This window comes from Otolemur garnettii, unplaced genomic scaffold (assembly GCF_000181295.1).
Source record: "Otolemur garnettii isolate 467f Iridium unplaced genomic scaffold, OtoGar3 scaffold00065, whole genome shotgun sequence".
Classification (NCBI taxonomy): Eukaryota; Metazoa; Chordata; class Mammalia; order Primates; family Galagidae; genus Otolemur; species Otolemur garnettii.
This window is the reverse complement of record NW_003852460.1, coordinates 10,617,832-10,638,196: the sequence shown is the minus strand read 5'-3', so window position 1 is coordinate 10,638,196 and position 20,365 is coordinate 10,617,832. Positions and strand designations below refer to the sequence as shown.

The following is a 20,365-nucleotide window of genomic DNA, read 5'->3' as shown; positions in this document are numbered from 1 at the left end:
CACCTGCAACATTCAGTTCTGCTCCCCACCAGGCTGGGAGTACTGGGGAGACATGCCCCAGAGCAGCCCCCATCATCGAAGGGCAGGAGTTGACAGATAAACACCCAGCACCCTTGTCTCAGAGGGAGAAACCCAGAGGCAGCTTCCCCCCCCACCCCCGGCTCTCAGAGGTGCCTACAGCTTATTTAATCTACTCTCTGCTCATTGAATTCACCTGGCCCTGGCATCTTCCTTTCTTGGGGTCACTTTCCTACCCCTCAACCAGTGTTTCCTGGGATTATGTCCCACATTCACTACTTGCTCTGATTCAGCTTCTGCAGAATCCGAAACTAAGACACAAAATAAGGGAGATCAAGAGAGCAAAAGTTCTAAGCCAATGAATTTGACTAAATTCAGAATTATAAAGGCTTTATGTGTTCCTTTAATGAACATTATTGATTCAATCTGCTCATTTCCCCAGTCAGAATTAACTATGGAATACTTACTTCATACCATGTAGAGCAGTGGTTCTCAACCTTCCTAATGCTGCAATGTATTTTCATTGTTAAAAAGGGGTTGCAACCCACAGGCTGAGAACCACTGATGTAGAGCAAGTTTTAAAGACACTATGAAAGTGGTTACATGCTAACTTAATGTAGAAGCACATACTATTTTCAATAATGTTATATCTAAAAAATAAATCAACTTCTTCAATGAAAGTATTAGCTAAAATCCAGAATAAAGTCCAATGGCCCTTAGGATTTTACTCATTAAATGATAACATACAAGTAGTGTAGCTTCTCCTGGATAGTAATTGAAGAAATGTGCAAGGTAAATATACTAAAATAAAGTTACCTTTTTTCCACTCTGGCCTTAGGCAATCCAAAATAATAGAGAAATGTTCTTTTTAGCATCCCAAAGTATGTCTAGGCATATGTGGCTAAAACATCGTCTCAGAAATGGACATAAATAGGTACTTTTAGAAGTTTGCAATATCTGGTCAACATGCTGATTCTGATGAATGAAAAAAGGAGATCAGCAAAGGGGGAGTCATGGGAGGAGGAGGAGGAGAAAGAGGAGGAGGAGGAGAGGAGGAGGTAATCCTCCCTGTTCTACCTAGACAGACTCTCCCGTTTGGGGCCAAATGGAGTCCCAGGGATGGACACAGACACCGTGGCCCTTCCTCTGTGTCTTCACAGCCGTACTGGCAGTTTGTCATGGCACACGTCCTAGAGTCTGAAAAAGGAGACACGGATTAGCGTTTTTCTCCAGAAATGATGAAAAAGATGCTTACTAAGAAACTATCTCTGAATTCTGAGACATTACATGGAACAGGTAGAATGGTATTAGAAGGCAAGAGTCATTATCTGAGTCCCAAATGGACAGCCGAAAGGAATCTGAGCTGGACAGGCATCTTGGTGGCCCCTGGGCTGAACCCCAGCCATGGTCTATGTTGTTGGCCATTGCATTGAATTTGATCATCTGCATCTCTCTCTCCTCTTGTATGTGCTCTAGTGACTCCTTTATGTCATCTGACTGGCCTGTATAGGCTGAAATGCACCTAATGTAAATTATCAACCTGAGTAATTAGGGTAAAAGCGTCCATTCTAGAGATCTTCCCGTGAACACCTAGGCTCAGTGATAATCACTTGAGACACAAGACTTGTTCTGTGAGGTGTCTGTACTACAATATGTGGCAGATATGGCTAATCAGCTGCCTAAAAACTCTTGCCATTCCCACCATTGAGGCTGGAAAGCCAGACACTTGTCATTTTCCCAGCCTCCTTTGCAGCAAGGAGCGGTCAAAGAAGTACAAAGGTAAGTCCACTGGAGGGAGTGGAGCTTCTGAAAAAGATGTTGCTGATAAAGAGGGATGGGGTGAAAGAGGCATTGGTTTGTTTGCATCACCCCTACCTGCTAAGTTTCGTCTACTTTCTCTCTGAAGCTGGGACAGCCATATTGGGACTATGAGGCTACAAACATGAGAATAAAATCAAGACTTTGAAGATGGCAGAGACTTAGTACTTCTTGAGTTGCTTTGGAACTGCTTGCCTCTAGCTTTTTTTTGAGACAGAGCCTCAACCTGTCACCCTGGGTAGAGTGCTGTGACATCATGGCTCACAGCAACCTCCAACTCCTGGGCTCAAGCGATTCTCCTGCCTCTGCCTCCCAAGTAGCTGGGACCACAGGCGCCCGCCACAATGCCCAGCTATTTTTTGGTTGCAGCCGTCATTGTTGTTTGGCGGGTCCGGGCTGGATTCCAACCTGCCAGCTCATGTGTATGTGGATGGTGCCTCAGCCGCTTGAGCAATAGGCACTGAGCCACCTCTAGATTTTTTAATCAATGAGAGGATTTAATTGGATTTTCCTGTCATTCGTTGCTAAATATAACTTTTCTCACAAAAACTGCATTTCCTTAGCAGGGGTCCAGTATGTGTGGGGGCTAAGAAACTCATATAGTTCCAGCCCAAAGTTCACGACACAGGGGGTAAACTGCTTCCCTCCACCCCCTCCATAACATACTAGTCACCCAGCTGGACAAAGAGACCCAAGGGGCCAGGTGGGATCAAATCAGCACCCAGGAGAGGGTCTAGGCTACCTGAACGCTTTGGTCTCTAAACAGGGAGGCCCAGGTAACCCCTAGATATATAGAAATAGAAAGAGGGTACAGGGGTAAGGACCCAATATAAGGCAACAAACCCCACCCATGGTTATATCACTCATTTCTTCTTTATTCTTTTTTCCTTAGTTGTCTTCTTTCAAAATTAATCTTCAAAATTAACTTAATTCAATCTTTTTACTTGAAGGAAGATCTTTTTTTGGCACTGACTGGGCTTTCATGAAATGTTTCAGAAATATCCATTAGAGTCTATCTTTTTAGAAACTTGAAGTGATTACTCTAAAAGCCTAGATAGAGTCCCTGTGGTGGGGGGTGGGGGGCCAGGGTAGGAAGTTCTGGTAAAGTTTTTTTTGGTGGTGGTTACAAGGGTGCATGACTTATAAGAATTCATTAAACAGTGCATTGGTTCCATGTGGGTTTCTGTTTAATTTATAATTAGAAGAATATTTTTAAAGACCCTCAAATGCCTGCTTTATCTCTTAGGCTGCTGAAGGAAGGTCTAAATGACTCTGTGGTGTGGGACACTTGGCCAGGGAGGAAAGGACAAGAAAAAGCTGGAGGGGGAGTGAGCCATGCACCACACAAGACTTTACGACCTTGGGAAAGCCAAGGATGGGCCGGGGAGTCCATGTGACTGCGCAACCATAGCACACTGGCCAAAGGCAGGGGTTGAAGTTTGTTAGTAGCTGCAGGGTGGAGGAAGAGAGATGGGGTGGAGGAGGGGAGGGAGGGCAGGGAGGACGGCTTTGCCTTTCGGCTGCAACATAAAACCTGAAAAGCCTTCCCTCTCGATACATGACTGGATATAGACTCTCCCCCTCCCGCAGGACATGGGGATTTCTTTATCACAGAAGGGCTTTTCTTTTCAGGAATGTGAGTGAGTCGGAATATATTTCCAAAGGGCGTCACTAATCTTTGGAAGTGGGGCAAGGGGCGTGAGAAAGGTAGTTGGTGGGAAGAATGGATGTCCAGAGATGGAATTGAAATGTATCACCTCCCTAAAAGACACGCTTATTTTGTTCCACGTGCTTATTTTCATGAAGAAACCCAACACGTCCCCGCATATGTAGAGATGCAGATAGAGACAGATAGATAATTTAGTCCCTCCCCCAGGAAGTATCCAGAACAAGCAATTCCATAGAGACAGAAAGTAGATTAGTGGTCTCCAGGGGCCAGACGGGGGCGGGGGGTGACTGCTAATGGGTCTGGTTTCACTTGGGGAGGATGAAGATGCTCTGGAACTTGATAGCGGTGGGGGTGGCGTGGCCTGGTGGATGTGCTCATGACACTGAATCGTGCATTTTACCATGGCTAAGATGGTGAATTTCATGTTATGTGCATTTTGCCATCATTTTTTAAAAGTAAGTGCCCAAAGATGTTTTAGCCTGGGGCAATATTAGGGATTTTTTTTTTCTTTTTTATCATGCAAGTCAGTTTTTTTTTTCCCCCAAGCATCAAACGGCCAAAGCCAAGGCTCCCGGATTGACTGAGAGCAGCCTGGCTGTGAAAACTCACCCGCACATGTGGCATCTGGCATGAGCATGTGGCCACTGAGACAAAAGCACTTGAAGCTGCCGTGGGTGTTCACACATCTGTGTGGGCACGGCCGGGGCTTCGCTCCACACTCGTTCACGTCTGTGGGGGCGGTTAGAAAATGGGGAGCGGTGAATGGAATTAGGAAACATCCAGAAGGGCAACATCAGACCCCGATCTTGGGCAGAATGAGTGGGTTGGCTTTCCTGGACCCTGTGCTTACTTGCCTTCTCTCTGACCATAAAATTCTATTTTGAAGGACTGGTAAGGATGTAGAGCAAACAGGGAATGACCAGAAGCCATTGCAGGGATAGAAACTGGTATAAACACTTCAGAAAACTGCATGCCTGAATCTCCCAAAGCTACATATAGACATATCCAGGACCTAGCGATTAGACCCAACAGAAACATGGATTTGTGCTCAGAAAAAAATAAAAATAAAAAGCCGAAACACATACTAAAATGATCATCACAGGATTATTCTTAATAGCCCCAAACTAGAATTAATCCAAATACCTCCTGATAGAGGGCTAGAGAAATAACTTGTATACTCACACAAAGGAATACTCCGCCACCCTGAGACCAGAACCCTACCACAATGGATGAATCTCCCAAGTGAGTACATATTGTATGAGGCCATTCATACAGAGCTCACAAACAGGCATAGCTAGTCTGTGATGTAAGAGGTCAAGATATGATTCTTTTGTTCAGGGTGTAAGTGGGAGCAAGGGGCATATGAGGTCTTTTGGAGGGCTTCATTTATGCTTTTTGATCTGTATACTGGTTACATGGGTGTTTGAGAACATTCATAGACCTATACATTTTTTTATATATGCACAATTTTATGTGTATATTACTTGAAGTAGACAATGCAGTTTTTCTGCCTTTACCATTATCCCAGACAGCCTATGATGGCTGCTGCTGACTTCTTCTCCTTTCAGTTTTTACTATTTTGAGTGGTTCTTCTCTAGCCACCTACCAGGGCTCACATCCTTCTCGAGAAAGCTGTCAGGCAACTCCGGGTGGTGAAGGTGGAGGATATTTAATCCCACATAAAGATGTTTGCAGGATGTTAAGTGATAAAAGGTTATAAAACTATGTAATAAATTGATCACAAATTTATTTTTTTAAAAAAAGCCCAGGAAAAATATACTCTAAATCTACAGTTCGCAACCCCTAGGCCTTGGACCAGTACTGGTCTGTGGCCTGTTAGGGATGGGGCCACATAGCAGGAGGTGAGTGGGGGGCGAGCAAGGGAAACTTCATCTGTATTTACAGCCACTCCCCATTGCTAGCCCTGCCACCTGAGCTCTGCTTCCTGTCAGATCACCAGTGGCACCAGACTCTCACAGGAGCACAAACCCTACTGGAAAGTGCACTTGTGAGGGATCTAGGTTGCACTTGCCTTATGAGAATCTAATGCCTGACAGGCTGAGGTAGAGCAGAGGTGCTGATGCTAGCACTGGGCAGCACCTGCAAATACAGATTATCACTAGCAGAGAGGTTTGACTGCACAGAGTAAATCAATTGCTTGCAGGTTGATATGAAAACTGCTCCCAAGCCCTTCGTTTGTGGAAAAATCGTCTTCCATGAAACTGGTCCCTGACACCAAAAAGGTTGGTAAGCTCAAGGATGACTTTCTTCTGTGTGTTTTATAGTGTTTTCTAAAATAAAATGTAAACATTAAGAATAAATAACATTTTTATTAAAATAAAAAAATGATATAGAACAAAAATAAGACCTTAAAAGGGATCATGGATTGAGAATCTTGTCTTTGGAAATGTAGTCATGAGGGGGCCTCCTGGCTTAACTCCCCCGAGGACTACACAAAGAGGGAAGACCAACCAAATTCGGCATGGTTCACCGGACAAGGAGGTAAATTAAAAAAAATTCAGCATGGTGACATTCTTGAAAATAAGAAGTGACTGCTTTTGCCTCTGAAAAGGTCCTTTTACAATCATTTTCCAAGGCCCTAGCTAGACATCTGAAACCTTCTCATCACTGACTGTCCCCTCTACCCTACTGTCTCCCTCACAGACTCTGATGGCTTCAAAGGGGACAATTGAGCAATGCAGATTTGAAAGGAGACAATGTCAGACATAATGGGAAACCCAGGAACACTCCATCACTTGGCCCTAACTCAGAAGTGACTCATTTGTCTCTTGGAAGGAGCATTTTAGTAAAGACAACAGTTGAGGCCTATTGCCACTAATGGATATATGTGGACTTTGATCAGGCTGCCACGGGGCAGGGAGGCTGTGGGGGGAAGACAGGCAGCCCCCAAACTCAAGCCAACTGATTCTTTCAATGCTGATGTTTTACTGGGACTCAAAAATTAGCATGAAAAATATCTCTGTATTCCAAATCTCTTGAGAAGGTATCTTGGCACAGAATCCAAAACATATGGAAAAACAAGCTTTGTGGTATAAACCTCTGCTAAGGGATATAGCTGAATTGTGGCTTATGATAGCATGATTCCTGATGCTCCTCTCTCAAGCAATTGGATGCAGTTCTAAGAAGCACCTTTGAGGCTCTGCCCTCTATGTTGGTGGTAGATCATTAAGAGATCCAATCTCCCTCCCCAAGGCTGCAGGGCTGGCAGCTCAAAGAATGGTTATTTCAGTACATGGGGCTAACCTCTCGGCTTAGCGGCAGGGCTGGGAATGGCAGAGCGGAGTGGGTGCCTGGCCTTCTCTCAAACTCTCTGTCCCCTTTTCTAGAATCCTAGAAGCCTTTCTTAAGGGCAGCTGAAATGGATTGGTGCTCTTTGCTCAGTTTCATTACAGGACTGGGGACTCGTTTCTTCATGTCATGGTTTCTCAACTTCTGTTGATATCTTGGGCCCAATCATTATTTGTTCTGAGGGCCATTCTGTGCAGTGCCTGGGTGGTTAGCAGCACCCCTGGGGTCCATCCGCTAGATGCCAGCAGAACCTCCCATGCCCAGTTGTGACAACCAAAACTGTGTACAGACATTGCCAAGTGTCTTCTGGGTGGCCAAATCACCTTTGCATCAATGGTGTACTTTTATTCACCAGATTTAGAGCGGGATTTCTCAACTTCAGTGCTAGTGATGTTTGGGGCTGGACCACTCTTTGTTGGGGGCTGTCCTGCGCATTGTGGGATGTTCAGCATTATCCCTGGCTCTATCCACTAGATGCCACTAACACCCCTACAAACACCCCAGATACTGCCAGATGTCCCCTGGGGGCAGGCTCCCAGATTTGGCCAATAAAAATACAAGATTCCCAGTTAAATTTGAATTTCACATAAACGACTAACGCTTTTTGAAGTCCCATATAATACTTAGAAAATATGTATGCTATTTGTTGTTTATCTGAAATTTAAATTCAACTGGGTGTCTATATTTTATCTGCCAATTCTTCCTGGGGGTCAAAACCACCCACACCGAGAACCACTGTTCTAGACATTATAAATTGTTGTAATGCCTTCCGATAAATAGTCTCTGATAAAAGTCACAAATTATTTTTTTAAATATACCCATTTCAATGAAAGTATATGTGTGACTCAACCCAACAATTCCATTTGTAGATATTTCTCCTACAAAATACTGACTCAAGAGTGCAAGGATATTCCTAGAAGGAGGTTTGATTTAGTACTGTTTGTAATGGCAAAAAATTGGAGACAGTATCAATTATAGTGGTTAAATGAAGCATTTTTGCATAAAAGAAAAGTATTTACACAGGGATGAGGATACAGTCTTATCAGCTAGCTCTGTATACACTGACATACAACGATACCTATGAGAAATACGTTTGTACTATCACAGAAAAGGGCTTTGAAGATCAAGGACAAACTTAACTATGGAGTAAGGATTAGGGGTGGAAACTCACTTTTTCATTTATATTCTTTTGCACTGGTGGATTGTTTCAAATAAAAATACACACCACACAGGTAGAGAGGAAGGCTGGGATGGTGTATTTTCTATGTTTTGAGTACCATTTGAACTTTTAAATAACATAAAAGCATTACCTTTATTTTACCACAAATTTTGAATAAAATTACATATTAAGACAACAAAAAATAAAAAAATAAGTAACAACAGAATTATTTGTGAGGCGGGGAGGTCTTTTGTTGGGCATCTTGACAGAAACATCAACATTTTTACATTTTTCAAGGAGAAGAGCTTGAAAAATCTTGTCCTGGAACCATCTTCATTTGAAGATTCAACATTAAGAAAACCTAAGACATCCTGCCCACGGCACTGTGTCACCAGCACCACTGCAACCATCTAACTTGGCCTGTGACCCTGGCCTATCGTACTGACCTTGACTGCAGCTTTTCCCCGTGTATCCTGGAAAGCATCTGCATTTGTTTGGTCCCACACATTCCCCAAACTTGCATCCAGGTTCGCAGGCAGCTGTGAAAAGAAAAGATGTCTTGATGACAAAAGAACAGGAGTAGTCAGCTCAGGGAAATGCAAGCGCGTCAGACGTAGTCACCTTCTGGGTGGCAGAGAACGCCATGGGGACGTACAGAGGATGGTTGGCCTCCTCTCTAGTCTGTTTTCAGCTTTCAGATCCCAGAAAGTCCTTTGTCTGGGAAGACGATCACCTTGCCCTCTGCACCCACCGCGTGCCAGGTTATTGTGAGTTCGCTTAGCACCACCACACTTCCAGTGGTATTCAAAGAAATATAGGCCTCCCAGACTACAGTCAGCCAGTTTTGTATGTAAGCACAAAACACTGAATAGAAGTATAATGTTTGGACAGGAAGAGGGTCCAGAGTAAGACTGAACAATCCCCAGATTGGAGTTGGGGAGGTGCTACCTCTAGCCCTAAGGATGGGGGCTAAAACACGATGAAGCTGATAATGATGAGGGTGGAGGCGCGGGAAACCATGACAAAAGGCAGGATTTGTTTTTCTGTGTTGTTCACTTCCACATTTCAATACTTGACACAAAGTTGGCACCCAGTAAATATTTTTTCAGGGAATAAAGTGTTGGGATGAACAACAGGAATAGGATGTTGTAAGTAATTGAGTTGGAGGGCAAGAAAAAAATAGTCTAAGATGATAGCTTGAGTCTAGCTCACAGAGAGGAGATGGGGGGGAGTTGTAGATAGCAAAAAAGGAAAATGGGAAAACCCTAAGGGAAGCAGGGGAGAGGGAGGAAAAAACTAACAAATGAGAGAGAAAGGAGGCTCTCAGGGTACCGAGGACTCTCAGCAGTTTCTAGATCCAGTAGGAGCTCAGGAAATAGCCACAGTATGAAAGAAGTCAGCAAATGCCAAGGAATGCTGCTTACTTGTCCATCCGTGGATTCCTCTGGCTCGAAGTTGGCCCATTTCTAAGCAGGCCAGTTCCCAAAGATCCCAGGATATTTCCCTACAAACACAGACCCTATTTTTTTTTTTTATTAACGTGACCATTCCTCTCCTAGTTACCTGGACTCAAAATCTCAGTTGTCTCTACTTGTTTGTTTCCAAACGAATCAATGGCAGCATCCTATATCTCATTCTACTACTAACCCATTCACTGAACATTTGTCTAGCTAATGGGAATAGCCTTGCTCACAGATACCCGGGAAATTACACCAAAGCCTCTCTCTCCCTGCTTTCCCCACCGCGGCCTGTGATGGTGCCCCACTGGTATGGGGATCTAACACCCTAATGCCTTGTTTCTTGCCAGGACAAACTCTATGGTGCAATAAATGCCCTAGAGGTCCCTATGGAATCAGGGTGAGACAAACTTCTCTTGAAAGCACCCATCTGCCTAGCTGCCTTACTTCCTCCGCCCACTCCTTTACACATGTCTCATAAGATCACTGCCAATGAAATATAGTAGAACCTCCATAGATGACTCTCTCTCTACACTGACCACCTCCTTAAGTTGAGGGAATTTTCATAGACTGGATATGCACCACATGTATGTATCTGTACCATAGGCCTAGTTCCTTATGTTGACAACCTCTGTATGTTGACCAGTTTGTTAGAGTCCCTTGGGTGGTCAACTTATAGAAGTTTTACTGTATTTGTACAAGAATCTCCCTTTCAAGCTCTGCTTCTAGGAAACCTGACTTCAAAGTGACATTCCAAACGCATAGCTCAGCTCATGCCACTACTTGCACAGAGGTCACTGTATAATCTTTGGTGCCTCTTGAACACAGTGCCGGTATCCTAAACAAGTTAAGCTCAACAGGATCTGGCCTCCACCTTCTTGTCCAGCTCCCCCCAGGACATAGGCAACACTGTGGCCAAACTAGATTGCCTGCTGTCTCTAGAACTACCCTTTGTATTCTGCCTTTTCCTACCCGTTACCACTAGAGTACCCTTCCCTGGCCCTCCAATGGTGAATCTCCTCCCCACTCTTCAAGAACCACCTGGTGTGACCTTTTCTTCTAGAAGCCTTCACAGATTTTTCCAGCCTTCTGCGAACTTATGCTCAACTTTGAGAACTCCACAGAATTCTGGCAGGCCTCTCCTGTAAAACTGATCAGTCTTTGTCTAACTAAATAATTAGGCATATTTTGGCCATCCTTGACTTCTACCTTCTCCTGGGTTCCAAGTGCCTTCAGGTTAGGGACTTAAACATTCATCATCGTTTCTCTTGCAACACTAAATATAGAGTTATAAACGTGGAATATTCAAATATTTTTGAATAATGAATAAAATAATAGGTATAGGCTTTTAATGAGGGGATGCTGTATGGCTCTGAACAAATCATAGGGGAAAAGTGCTTCCTCAGAAAAGAATTTTTACTTTTAAGGGCTGGAATTTAATTTCCAGTGTCTATTTTGTTATGGATATATACTTGGAGATGCAGCTTTAAATTCAGATGTTAGAAAAATAAATATTTCATTTTACGTTTTAAGTCCCAGAGACCTCTGGTTGTTCTCTGGAAACTGATTTCCAGTGTGATCCAAATAGGAAAACCCAGATACATGCTAAATGGAACACAGGAGAAATGGTGAATAATACCCTTGCTATAAGGTCAAAGCTTCAGAAACATGTTTTCAATTTACAGTAACTTTGGATCTGTGACTTGAACAGCCAATCCACAGCAAAGAGCAAGAAACTCAGTTTGCGTCTAAAATGGCCTAAGATTCAAGCATGTTTCAGGCAAAGTAAAAATCTCTTGTTCAGCTCGTCATTTGGGGTTTGTTCATGGACAACTCTATTCTATCTTGCCAAAGTAACATATATTTTAAGGTTAATGATATCAAGTGAATCAGACCCAGTCCTGGGAGCAGATTTAGACAGGGTAGAGGCTGAGAGCTAGAAAGCTCCAGCATGCAGGGACACAGGCCTTGAGAGAAATGAAGTCTGAACAGATGGATGGAGAGGAAGGCCTGGCACACTAGGGTCTCACAGCCTGAGGTCTGGCTCAGCTTCTTCGGGCAGGCTGATATGTGTTGTCACGTCTACCCAGCACATGCTCTGGCTAGAAATCAGAAACCCAGCGATCAGGGACTAGATACCCTGCTGTTTGGTACTTCAAGGAACATATAACTTTAACCAAGAAGGACTATGTAAATGAAATAAAATAGCACATGCATTTTGGATATAAAAAGCATTGCAATTTAAAACTTGAACAATAATCTCTTCAGCTTGCAAAACTCACATAGCGAGCATTTTCCTTGAACCCTCTGCACTTGCCCTCTTAACATTCTGCTTTAAATTCTTTCATGCCTGTGGGATCAAATAGTCCACAAAAGCACCACGAATGTGATCGGCCATGTGTATTGTGACCAAACTACTCTGATCCGGTTACAGACTAGCCCTTTCAGAAAGCCGAAGATTACCCTCATTTATTCACCAGCGACATGCCGGGTCTTAGAAGTTTTATGACAGGTGCCGACGTTCGTGCGGCTGTAAGAGAGATCCCGAATCATGTGTTTCACGTGGTTTTTGCCCCTTTCCACCTCACTGATTTCAAATAAAAATGTGTTATGTTGTGTCTTGGAAAAGAATAAAGCCACATTTAATCCCCCATCAGCTGGTGCAGAAGTCTGTGGCAATGGAGCGTATTGGTCCTTTCCAAAGCAGTGGTAATTTATGGGGTATTTTCTATTCGTGCCAGGTAATGAGCACACCCTTTAACGCTTACACTCCTTACCCTTGGAGGTAGGTATTACTCTGTCCAGGCTGCAAAGGAGGAAATGGAGTCCCAGCTAGCTTACCGATCTTGCCCACGGTCACTTACATCAGTCTGGTTCTCAATGGCCTTGATCATGACACTATCAATCCAATCAGGAGGGGGTGTTCTAACATTCTTTAACTAAGTAACAGTGACGATCTTTATTTTTTCTAGCATCTTCGTGCTCTCCCCATCTCTTCACAAGGAAACTATGATAACAGAAAGTTTTGCATAACATGGAGCATGTGAGAACGATATAAATGTCTTCTGTGATTTCATGGATTTTGGATATTGTCAAGTTCTGTCCCCACCTATGGTCAATCCAGATATTTTTGAACCAGCTAGAGTGGAGGAAGAAGGTAGCATTGGTATTCCTAAAAATAGCTAACATGTTAGTGCTTTTATGAGACCTGCAGTTGTGTTATTATCCCACTTAACAGATAAGGGGCTGAGAGGTTCAGGCGTATTATACTTGCTGGCATGCAGGGACAGGGGCACCAGCACTCAGGACTCCTGCCCTGAGTCCCTGGTCAGTCAGCGAGGAGGAATGTGGATTTGATCCTTCTACACTGCAAGTGTTGGTCATTAGGAACGGTCATATAAGAAACAACAAAAGGCGAAACTCTGTGCTTGTCTCTGCCCTCCCCGACCTGATTAAAGAAGCCTCACTTAGACTTCCTAACATGTGGTCTGAGAGACACCAAAGGCAACATGTGCACAAAAATAAAAAAAAAAACCCTTAAAATCTTTGAAATCATTTGCACACTGATGCTGTGGATTTTTAAAAATGTGAATAAAGGTATAGGATGAAAGGCTTACTTCTGTGGCTGAAGCCTACTGGTTGAATGATTAATAATTTAAAAGTATATTTCATTGGAAATCAGGGAAAACTATAATTAGGAGGAATTTGTTGGCCTGTTTTTGTCCATCTCCATTTCCCTACCCTTGGGAAACGCACTGGCAATTTTCTTAACAGCTTGTAGTGTCACAAATAAAAAACTAAGGACCCTGGCCCAAGTGCAGGGTCTGAGGTTTTACAAAAATTACCTTCACAGACTCCTTTGCTGTTCCTTCTCCAGCCGTAGCAGCAGGCCAGTATGGTTCCATAGTGACAGACCCCAGGCTGGCGTGCTGATGTCAACAACCCAAGATCCCTTGGACTGCAAATAAAGAACCACATGTTAATACTGAGAAAACAGAAGAGGCAACAGAGACTCTCCCCTGCCAGCAAAGGAATCAGAGAGGTGTCAGTCACCTGGTTAATTTCAACGAGCTTACAGTAAGTGCTAGATTTTACAACCCTGAATTTTGGGATTGCTAACCTTTTTCAATAATTAGTTTAATCATTTCCTTCTTCTCCAGAGTTAAAAGAATTGAGTTACATCATTTATAAAACTAAGGCCCATGAAAGTGTCCCCAAATGTATGTTTTTGTCCCTTGTAGAGTGCCAGGTTTCAAATCTCCTCTGTATAGGCTCAGTGGCTAGCCAGTTCTGCGTCTGCTTCTGTGCTGAGTGTGGTAATGTGACTCCCTGGCCCTATGGCCTCATTCCAGACAAGAGCTCTGTGCCTTTACCCCATTGGCCACTTGGGAATCAATGAACTGACTGAAATCACCACACACTGCAGATGATTAAGAGCTAATAGGGTTCTGGGATCCTTCAATGAAGCCCTCTCATGTTATACGGAGGCAACTCCAGCCCAGTGGATTGGAGTCACAGCCCCAGCAGAGCCAGGTGTGAAGGACTGTAGCCCAGGGCTCCTTCTCATTCCACATGGCCTTTGGGAAACACAATTTGCTAAACTCTTTTACTGTAGAGTACAGATTGGCCAGCATTTTCTGTAAAGGGCCAGATGGTGAATATCTTAGGCTTTGTGGGCCATAAAGTCTCTGTCCAACACAAAAGCAGTCGTAGGAAATAGTAAACGGATGGGTGTGACTGTGTTCCAATAAAACTTTATTTCTGGACACCGAAATTTGAATATCATGGACTTTAAAGGTGCCACGACATAGTATTCTCTTTTTGATTCCTCATCAACCATTTAGAAATGAAAAACCGGGGCAGCACCTGTGGCTCAGTGAGTAGGGCATTGGCCCCATATATCAAGGGTGGCGGGTTCGAACCGGGCCCCAGCCAAACTGCAACAACAACAACAAAAATAACTGGGCATTGTGCTGGGTGCCTGTGGTCCCAGCTATTTGGTAGGCTGAGGCAAGAGAATCGCTTAAGCCCAAGAGTTGGAGGTTGCCGTGAGCTGTGATGCTGCAGCACTCTACCAAGGGCAACAAAGTGAGACTCTGTCTTTGAAAAAAAAAAAAGAAAAACTGGCACAGTGCAGTGGTTCACACCTGTAATCCTAGCACTCTGAGAAGCTGAGGTGGGAGGATCGCTTGAGCTCAGGAGTTGGAGACCAGCCTGAGGAAGAGCAAGGCTTGATCTCTACTAAAAATAGAAAAATTAGCCAGGCACCTGTAGTCCTGGCTACTTGGAAGGCTGAGGCAGAAGGATCACTTAGACCCAGTAGTTTGAAGTTGCTGTGAGTTAGGCTAAGGCCATGGCACTCTACCCAGAATGACAGAGTGAGACTCCGTCTCAAATATAAATAAATAAATACCATCTTAGTACACAGGCTGTATACAAAGAGGATTGATTGTCTCAAACCCAGCCTTGGCCTGAGAGCTGTAACTTGATGACCCCTGACCCAGAGGCCTGAAAGAATGAGCCCCCATCACCCATCAAGTGTCCCTAAATGGTGTAGGCACAGATAAAGGTCGCTGCTTATTTGCATACTTACTGTCCTGGTGTTGAATAGGGTAGCTACCAGGTTTTGGAAGAAAAGGCTTGTGTTGAATGTTCTGTGGAGGGCTGTGACTGTTTCCTCACATAGATTAAGTACACTGTAAAGCTGTTTCCTGGGCTCTTCAACAGACAAAGACAGGTACATTTTCCCTTGTGCTTTCTGAGATAGGTCTGAATTTTATGCAAGTTAATTACTGCTTTCAAGCTAAGCACTTACTGAGGGCTTGCTATGTTCCCAGGGCTTTCTTAGGCACAGAGAGTACAATGATGAAAAGGACCTGGCCTCTGCTCTTAAGGTCACAGCCTACTGTATACAGATGCATTACGGCCGGCGTTTTCCAAACTTTTCTATCTCATAGCACACTTGAACCTATAGTTAAACTTCCCTGGCACAGTTAAATTATGTTGATCCGGAAAAAAAGAGTAAAAAAAAGAATATACTTACTATGCTTTGAACTTCTTTCAAAAACAATTCAATAATCTTTAAAAGTTTTTATGGCACACCTAAGATCCTCTCATGGCACAACGGTTGAAAATCACTGCATTATGGTATAGGACAACATGGTACGTATTACTACAATGCTCTGAGAAAGAGCTTGCTGAATAATATTCCATGGCATGAATATACCACATTTTATTTATCCATTCATCAGCGGATGGGCATTTGGGCTGTTTTTGCCTTTTAGCTATTACGAATAAGGTTGCTGTGAGCATTGGTGCAGAAGTTTTTGTGTGTGTGTATGTTTTCATTTATTTGGGGTATATACCTAGAAGTGGAATTGCTGGGTCATATGGTACAATGAAGTGAATGTTTGTGTCCCCCCAGTTTTATGTATTGAAACTGTAATCTCAATGTGATGGTTTTTGGAAGTGGGGTCTTTGGGAGGCAATTTGGTCATGAGGGTGGGGCTTTTATGAATGGGATTAGTGCCCTTATAAGAACAGGCCAGAAAGCCAGCTAGTTTGAGAAGTTGTTAGTCTGCCACCCAAAAGACAGTCCTCACCACAACCTGACCATGTTGGCACCCTGACCTTGAACTTCCAGCCTTCAGAACTGTGAGAAATACATTTCTATTGTTCATAAGCCACTCGATGTATGATAATTTGTTATAGCAGACTGGACTATGACATATGTTAAGTTTATGTTTAACATTTTGAGGAACTGCCAGACTTTTTCCCAAAATCCTGCAACATTTCACATTCCCACCATCAATCTATGAGAAAATGTTCCAATTTCACCACACTCTCGCCAACACTATTGTTCATTTCTAAAAGAATCATAGCCAACCTAGTGCTTGAGAAGCAGAATCTTTTGATTTTTATTTGCATTTCCCTGTTGGCTAATGTTAAGCATTCTCCACGTGTTTATAGGCCATTTGTATATCTTCTTTGGAGAAATGTCTATTCAGGTCCTTTGACCACTTTTAACTGGTTTATTTGTTTTTGATGTCCTTAACATTTGAGGACAAGATTGAAATTAATCATTAAAAACAACTATCCTTGTACCTTGGTGAACAAGGTAATGTAACTTTTTCTCACTCTGCAAACAAACCTTCCATGTCAATATTCAGAAAGTCCCCCCCCCCTTTTTTTTAACAGTAAATGTCTGTAAGAAATCTTGACAAAGTCCTCCCATCTGCTTTCACCTCTACCTTTAACAACATGAAGCTGAGGTTTGGGGAGCAAATGGAAGGAGGAACTAACTTTGCCCAGGAAAGAGGAGGAAGATGTTACCGGGGAGGTGACATTTGAGTTGGACTTAAAAAGGAAACACAATAAACAGGAAAGCTGTAAAGGGAAAAATTCTGCCTATGGGATTTTATTTCTCAAATTTTTTCCCCCAAGGCTCCCATTTGAAGGAATTGCCTACGGGATTTTAATTCCATATTTTTATAAGGATTGTGGGACTCATTTCATTAGATTTCAATCTAGCAACAAAATCTTAGAGATGCAAGTAATATGCTCCCCAAACCCAAGAGGAAGGGACTTACCTGTTTCCTGATGCCAAAACCCCCAGTATAATCCTCAATAGAGCATTAATTAAGTATTGAGCACTGTGCTAGGTGGGAGAGATATGAAGATAAACCTGGCAGACAGGGTCCCCAACTCATGAGCCTTTAGACAAAGGTGTTAGTGTCATAGAGGACTAAACATATTAAGTCTGCCGGAGAAGCTGAAAACAAAGAAAGATAATCCAATCTAAGGGGTCCAAGGTCTTCTTTTTGAGGGTGCAATCTTTATGCTCTCCTTAGACTTAAGGTGGACAAGGGTCAACCACATGGAGTGAAAGAATATCACAGGTAGTGGAATAGAATAAGGGCAGCCTAAGAGATGCCATGCTTGTGCTTGAGAAACCGGTAGAAGACCAGAGAGAGGCAGTTGGCTGGGGAGGGATGAGCCTTGAGAGGTGGGCAGAAGCTACATCACAGAAGGTCTTGTGAGTCAAGTTAGGGCTTTGGGGCTTTAGGAAAATTTGCTAACCACTACACTATGGCAAGAGCCATAGGGTTTTGAAGTTTTATATCTCAATGGCAATAGGACAGCACTAAAGGGGTTTTAAGTATGAAACTTATTTGATATTTGATAAGATTTTCTTTTTGAAAAAACATTATCCTGGAAGCAGTCTGGAAAACAGATTGGAGGCAGGCAGAATGGAAGAAAGGATGCCGGTTGGCTTGGAAGATAGATTCAGGTTGCTTGGACCAGAGCAGCAGCAGCGGAGGTGGGGATAAATGAATGGAATCAACGTGGAAACAAAAGACTTGGTCATTGCTTTATTCATTTACTTGCTCTCAAATATTTACTGAGCACATACAATGTATCAGGAACTTGGTTATCTTCCCGAGTTCATCAGCAACAAGAAGAAAATAAGAAAATCTCTGCTCTTGCCCAGCTCACATTCCAGTCAATGGCAAGTGGAGCATGAGATGGATACATTGTCAGGTAGGAGGCAGTGCCATGTTTCTGGAATGAGGAATCTAGATGAGGACTATGAAGAGCAATAGGGTAAATAATGAGTTCTCTTTGGTGCATGGTGATTTTGAGTGCTCACTAGAGACAACATAGAGGACATATTTGAGTAGGAAACTGGGTATTTGGCACGAATTCCAGGAAGCAGGACTAGAGTTGGGAATTGTGCAGGTGATGGTTACTGAATCTATAGGATGGCTGTAGTATAAAAGAAAGAGGCACAGGGCAGAGCCCCAAGGAAACTAGAATTTAAGAGGTGGACCAAGGAACAGAAAGGTTCAGAAAGAGACCCAGAGGAACACCAGGTTAGTACGGTGTCAAGAAAGCCAAATGGGGAGAGTTTTTCTTTTAAGAGAACAGGATGAACTCTGGGTGTTGAGAGGCTGCATGACATGGTAGTTAGGACTGTGATCCCCTTCCTTCCTGATATGTGTGTGTGTGTGTGTGTGTGTGTGTGTGTTTTGGAGACAGAGTCTTACTCTGTTGCCCTGGGTAGAGTTCCATGGCATCCTATCGCACAGCAATCTCAAACTCCTGGGCTAAAATGATCCTCTTGCCTGAGCCTCCCAAGTAGCTGGGACTACAGGCACCTGCCACAATGCCCAGCCACTGTATTTTTAGAAACAGGGTCTTGCTGTGGCTCAGGCTGGTTTTGAACTCCTGAGCTAAAGCAAACCAACTGCCTTGGCCTAGCAATCCCAGAGTGCTGAGATTATAGATGTAAGCCACTGTGCCTAGCTCCTTCTTGGTTTTGAATTCTGGCTTTACTATTTATTAACTCTCTGACCTTCAGCAAGTAACTTCACCTTTCTATGCCTCAGTTATCTCATTTCTAAAATGTGGAAAACAAAAGTATTTACCTTAAAGGTGTCTGTGATAATAAAAGGGCTTTGAACAGTGACAAGCACACTAAATGTTCCCTAACTGATTGCTTCTATTAGTTCCAGTAGTAGGATTAATATTATTAGATGTGTCAACCTTCAAAGGAGAGCCATGTTTCCCATGAAAGGGCCTGCCTGAGCATCCCTGCTGAGCTTGGTCATTGGTGGGAACAACCTGTGGGTGTTGTGGCCTCACTTCAAAGTGGTGATAGATTTCCAAGAGCAGAGTAGTTGGGGGTCCTCGGTCAATTACACCTCCTGCAGTTGGAGGTCTGCAAGGCACACTCATAGTTGCCAAGGTTTCCTTTATGTTTATAGGAATAAATTTTCACTGGAAGGGGAGATGATCATAGAATTTCACCTTAAGGAAAGTGACCTTAGATGTCATTCAGTTCCAACTATCATTTTACACATGAGGAAACTAAGGCCAAGAAAAACTGAGTATTTTATTGATGTTAGAATCCAGATAGAAACACACTTCACCAAACTATTCACCTGTTCACCTATCCATTTGTCTACCCCAAATTAGGCCACTATACAGTCAGGTACTATAGTAGGCACTGGGGCTATAGGAGGTATATGCGAGTAGCCCCTGCCTACAAAGAACCTATAGTCTTGGGGCAAAGATGGGTAAGTAAACAGATAATTATACTCTGACATATGACCTTTACCAGAAGGATAGATCTGCAGGAGGTAGGGGAAGATACAGGAGTTATTAGGTTGCAATGGGTGAGTGAGGGGTTTTCTGGAGAATTTGGAACCCTATATGAATTCTGGTGACTGGTGGAACTTATGCAGGTGACATAGGAGGAGGCTATATGGTGGGGAAGGCATTCCAGGTGGAGAAAACAGCTTTGTCAAGGGTGGGCTACTAAGAACATGAGAAGTTGGTAGCCCGCAAATTTGAGCACACACAGTGGTATGTGTTAGGAGTAGGGGAGTGAGGGGGTAGCATAGGGAATGGGGAGGGTGAAGAGGGAGCAGGAAGATGAGCAGGAGCCAGAAGGGAAGGATCTGTGTCCATGGAGAACATTCTGTCCGTCCTGTAGGCTCCAGAGGGTTATAGAAGGATTTCAAGCCATTGGAGTATCAAGGCCTTTGTGATACATAATCCAGCCCCCATAGATGTAGGTTGAGCTCACTAAGCTCCAACAAGATTTTGAAAACAGTTAGATGTGAAATCACACAAAACCAAATTTGAGATTTGTTGAAATCTGATACTTTTTAAAAGCCTCGTTAGAAACCAGCCCAGGGGCCTTGGTACAGGTGGCCAAACCTATTTCCTACGTACTGGTCAAAGTCAATTATTCTGGATTGTAAAGTACACCACCTGGGGTTAACTAACGGGAGAAAGTTACCAGAAGATGAAATTCATACACTGTTTGCACATTACCACAGTTCTCCAGAGAAATCCTCTTTTTCTTGAGCTTTATTGCTTTCATATGCCTGCCTTCAGGTGAAAAGGTGAAACTCAGAAATCTGAGGT

General features: G+C 43.3%; 1 protein-coding gene across 2 annotated transcripts in view; it reads right to left on the bottom strand.

Moving 5' to 3' along the window:
• The window catches only part of EGFL6 (EGF like domain multiple 6), a 57,066-nt gene that overhangs the window by 26,119 nt on the left and 10,582 nt on the right, over positions 1 to 20,365 (bottom strand). For both annotated transcript variants that reach the window (XM_012807154.1, XM_003793060.2), the window contains exons 2-5: positions 13,276 to 13,388; positions 8,420 to 8,512; positions 4,115 to 4,234; positions 1,096 to 1,215 (exon numbers count right to left, since the gene is read on the bottom strand). In XM_012807154.1, the coding sequence (XP_012662608.1) occupies positions 1,096 to 1,215; positions 4,115 to 4,234; positions 8,420 to 8,512; positions 13,276 to 13,388 (446 nt within the window). The remainder of the gene's footprint in view (positions 1 to 1,095; positions 1,216 to 4,114; positions 4,235 to 8,419; positions 8,513 to 13,275; positions 13,389 to 20,365) is intronic.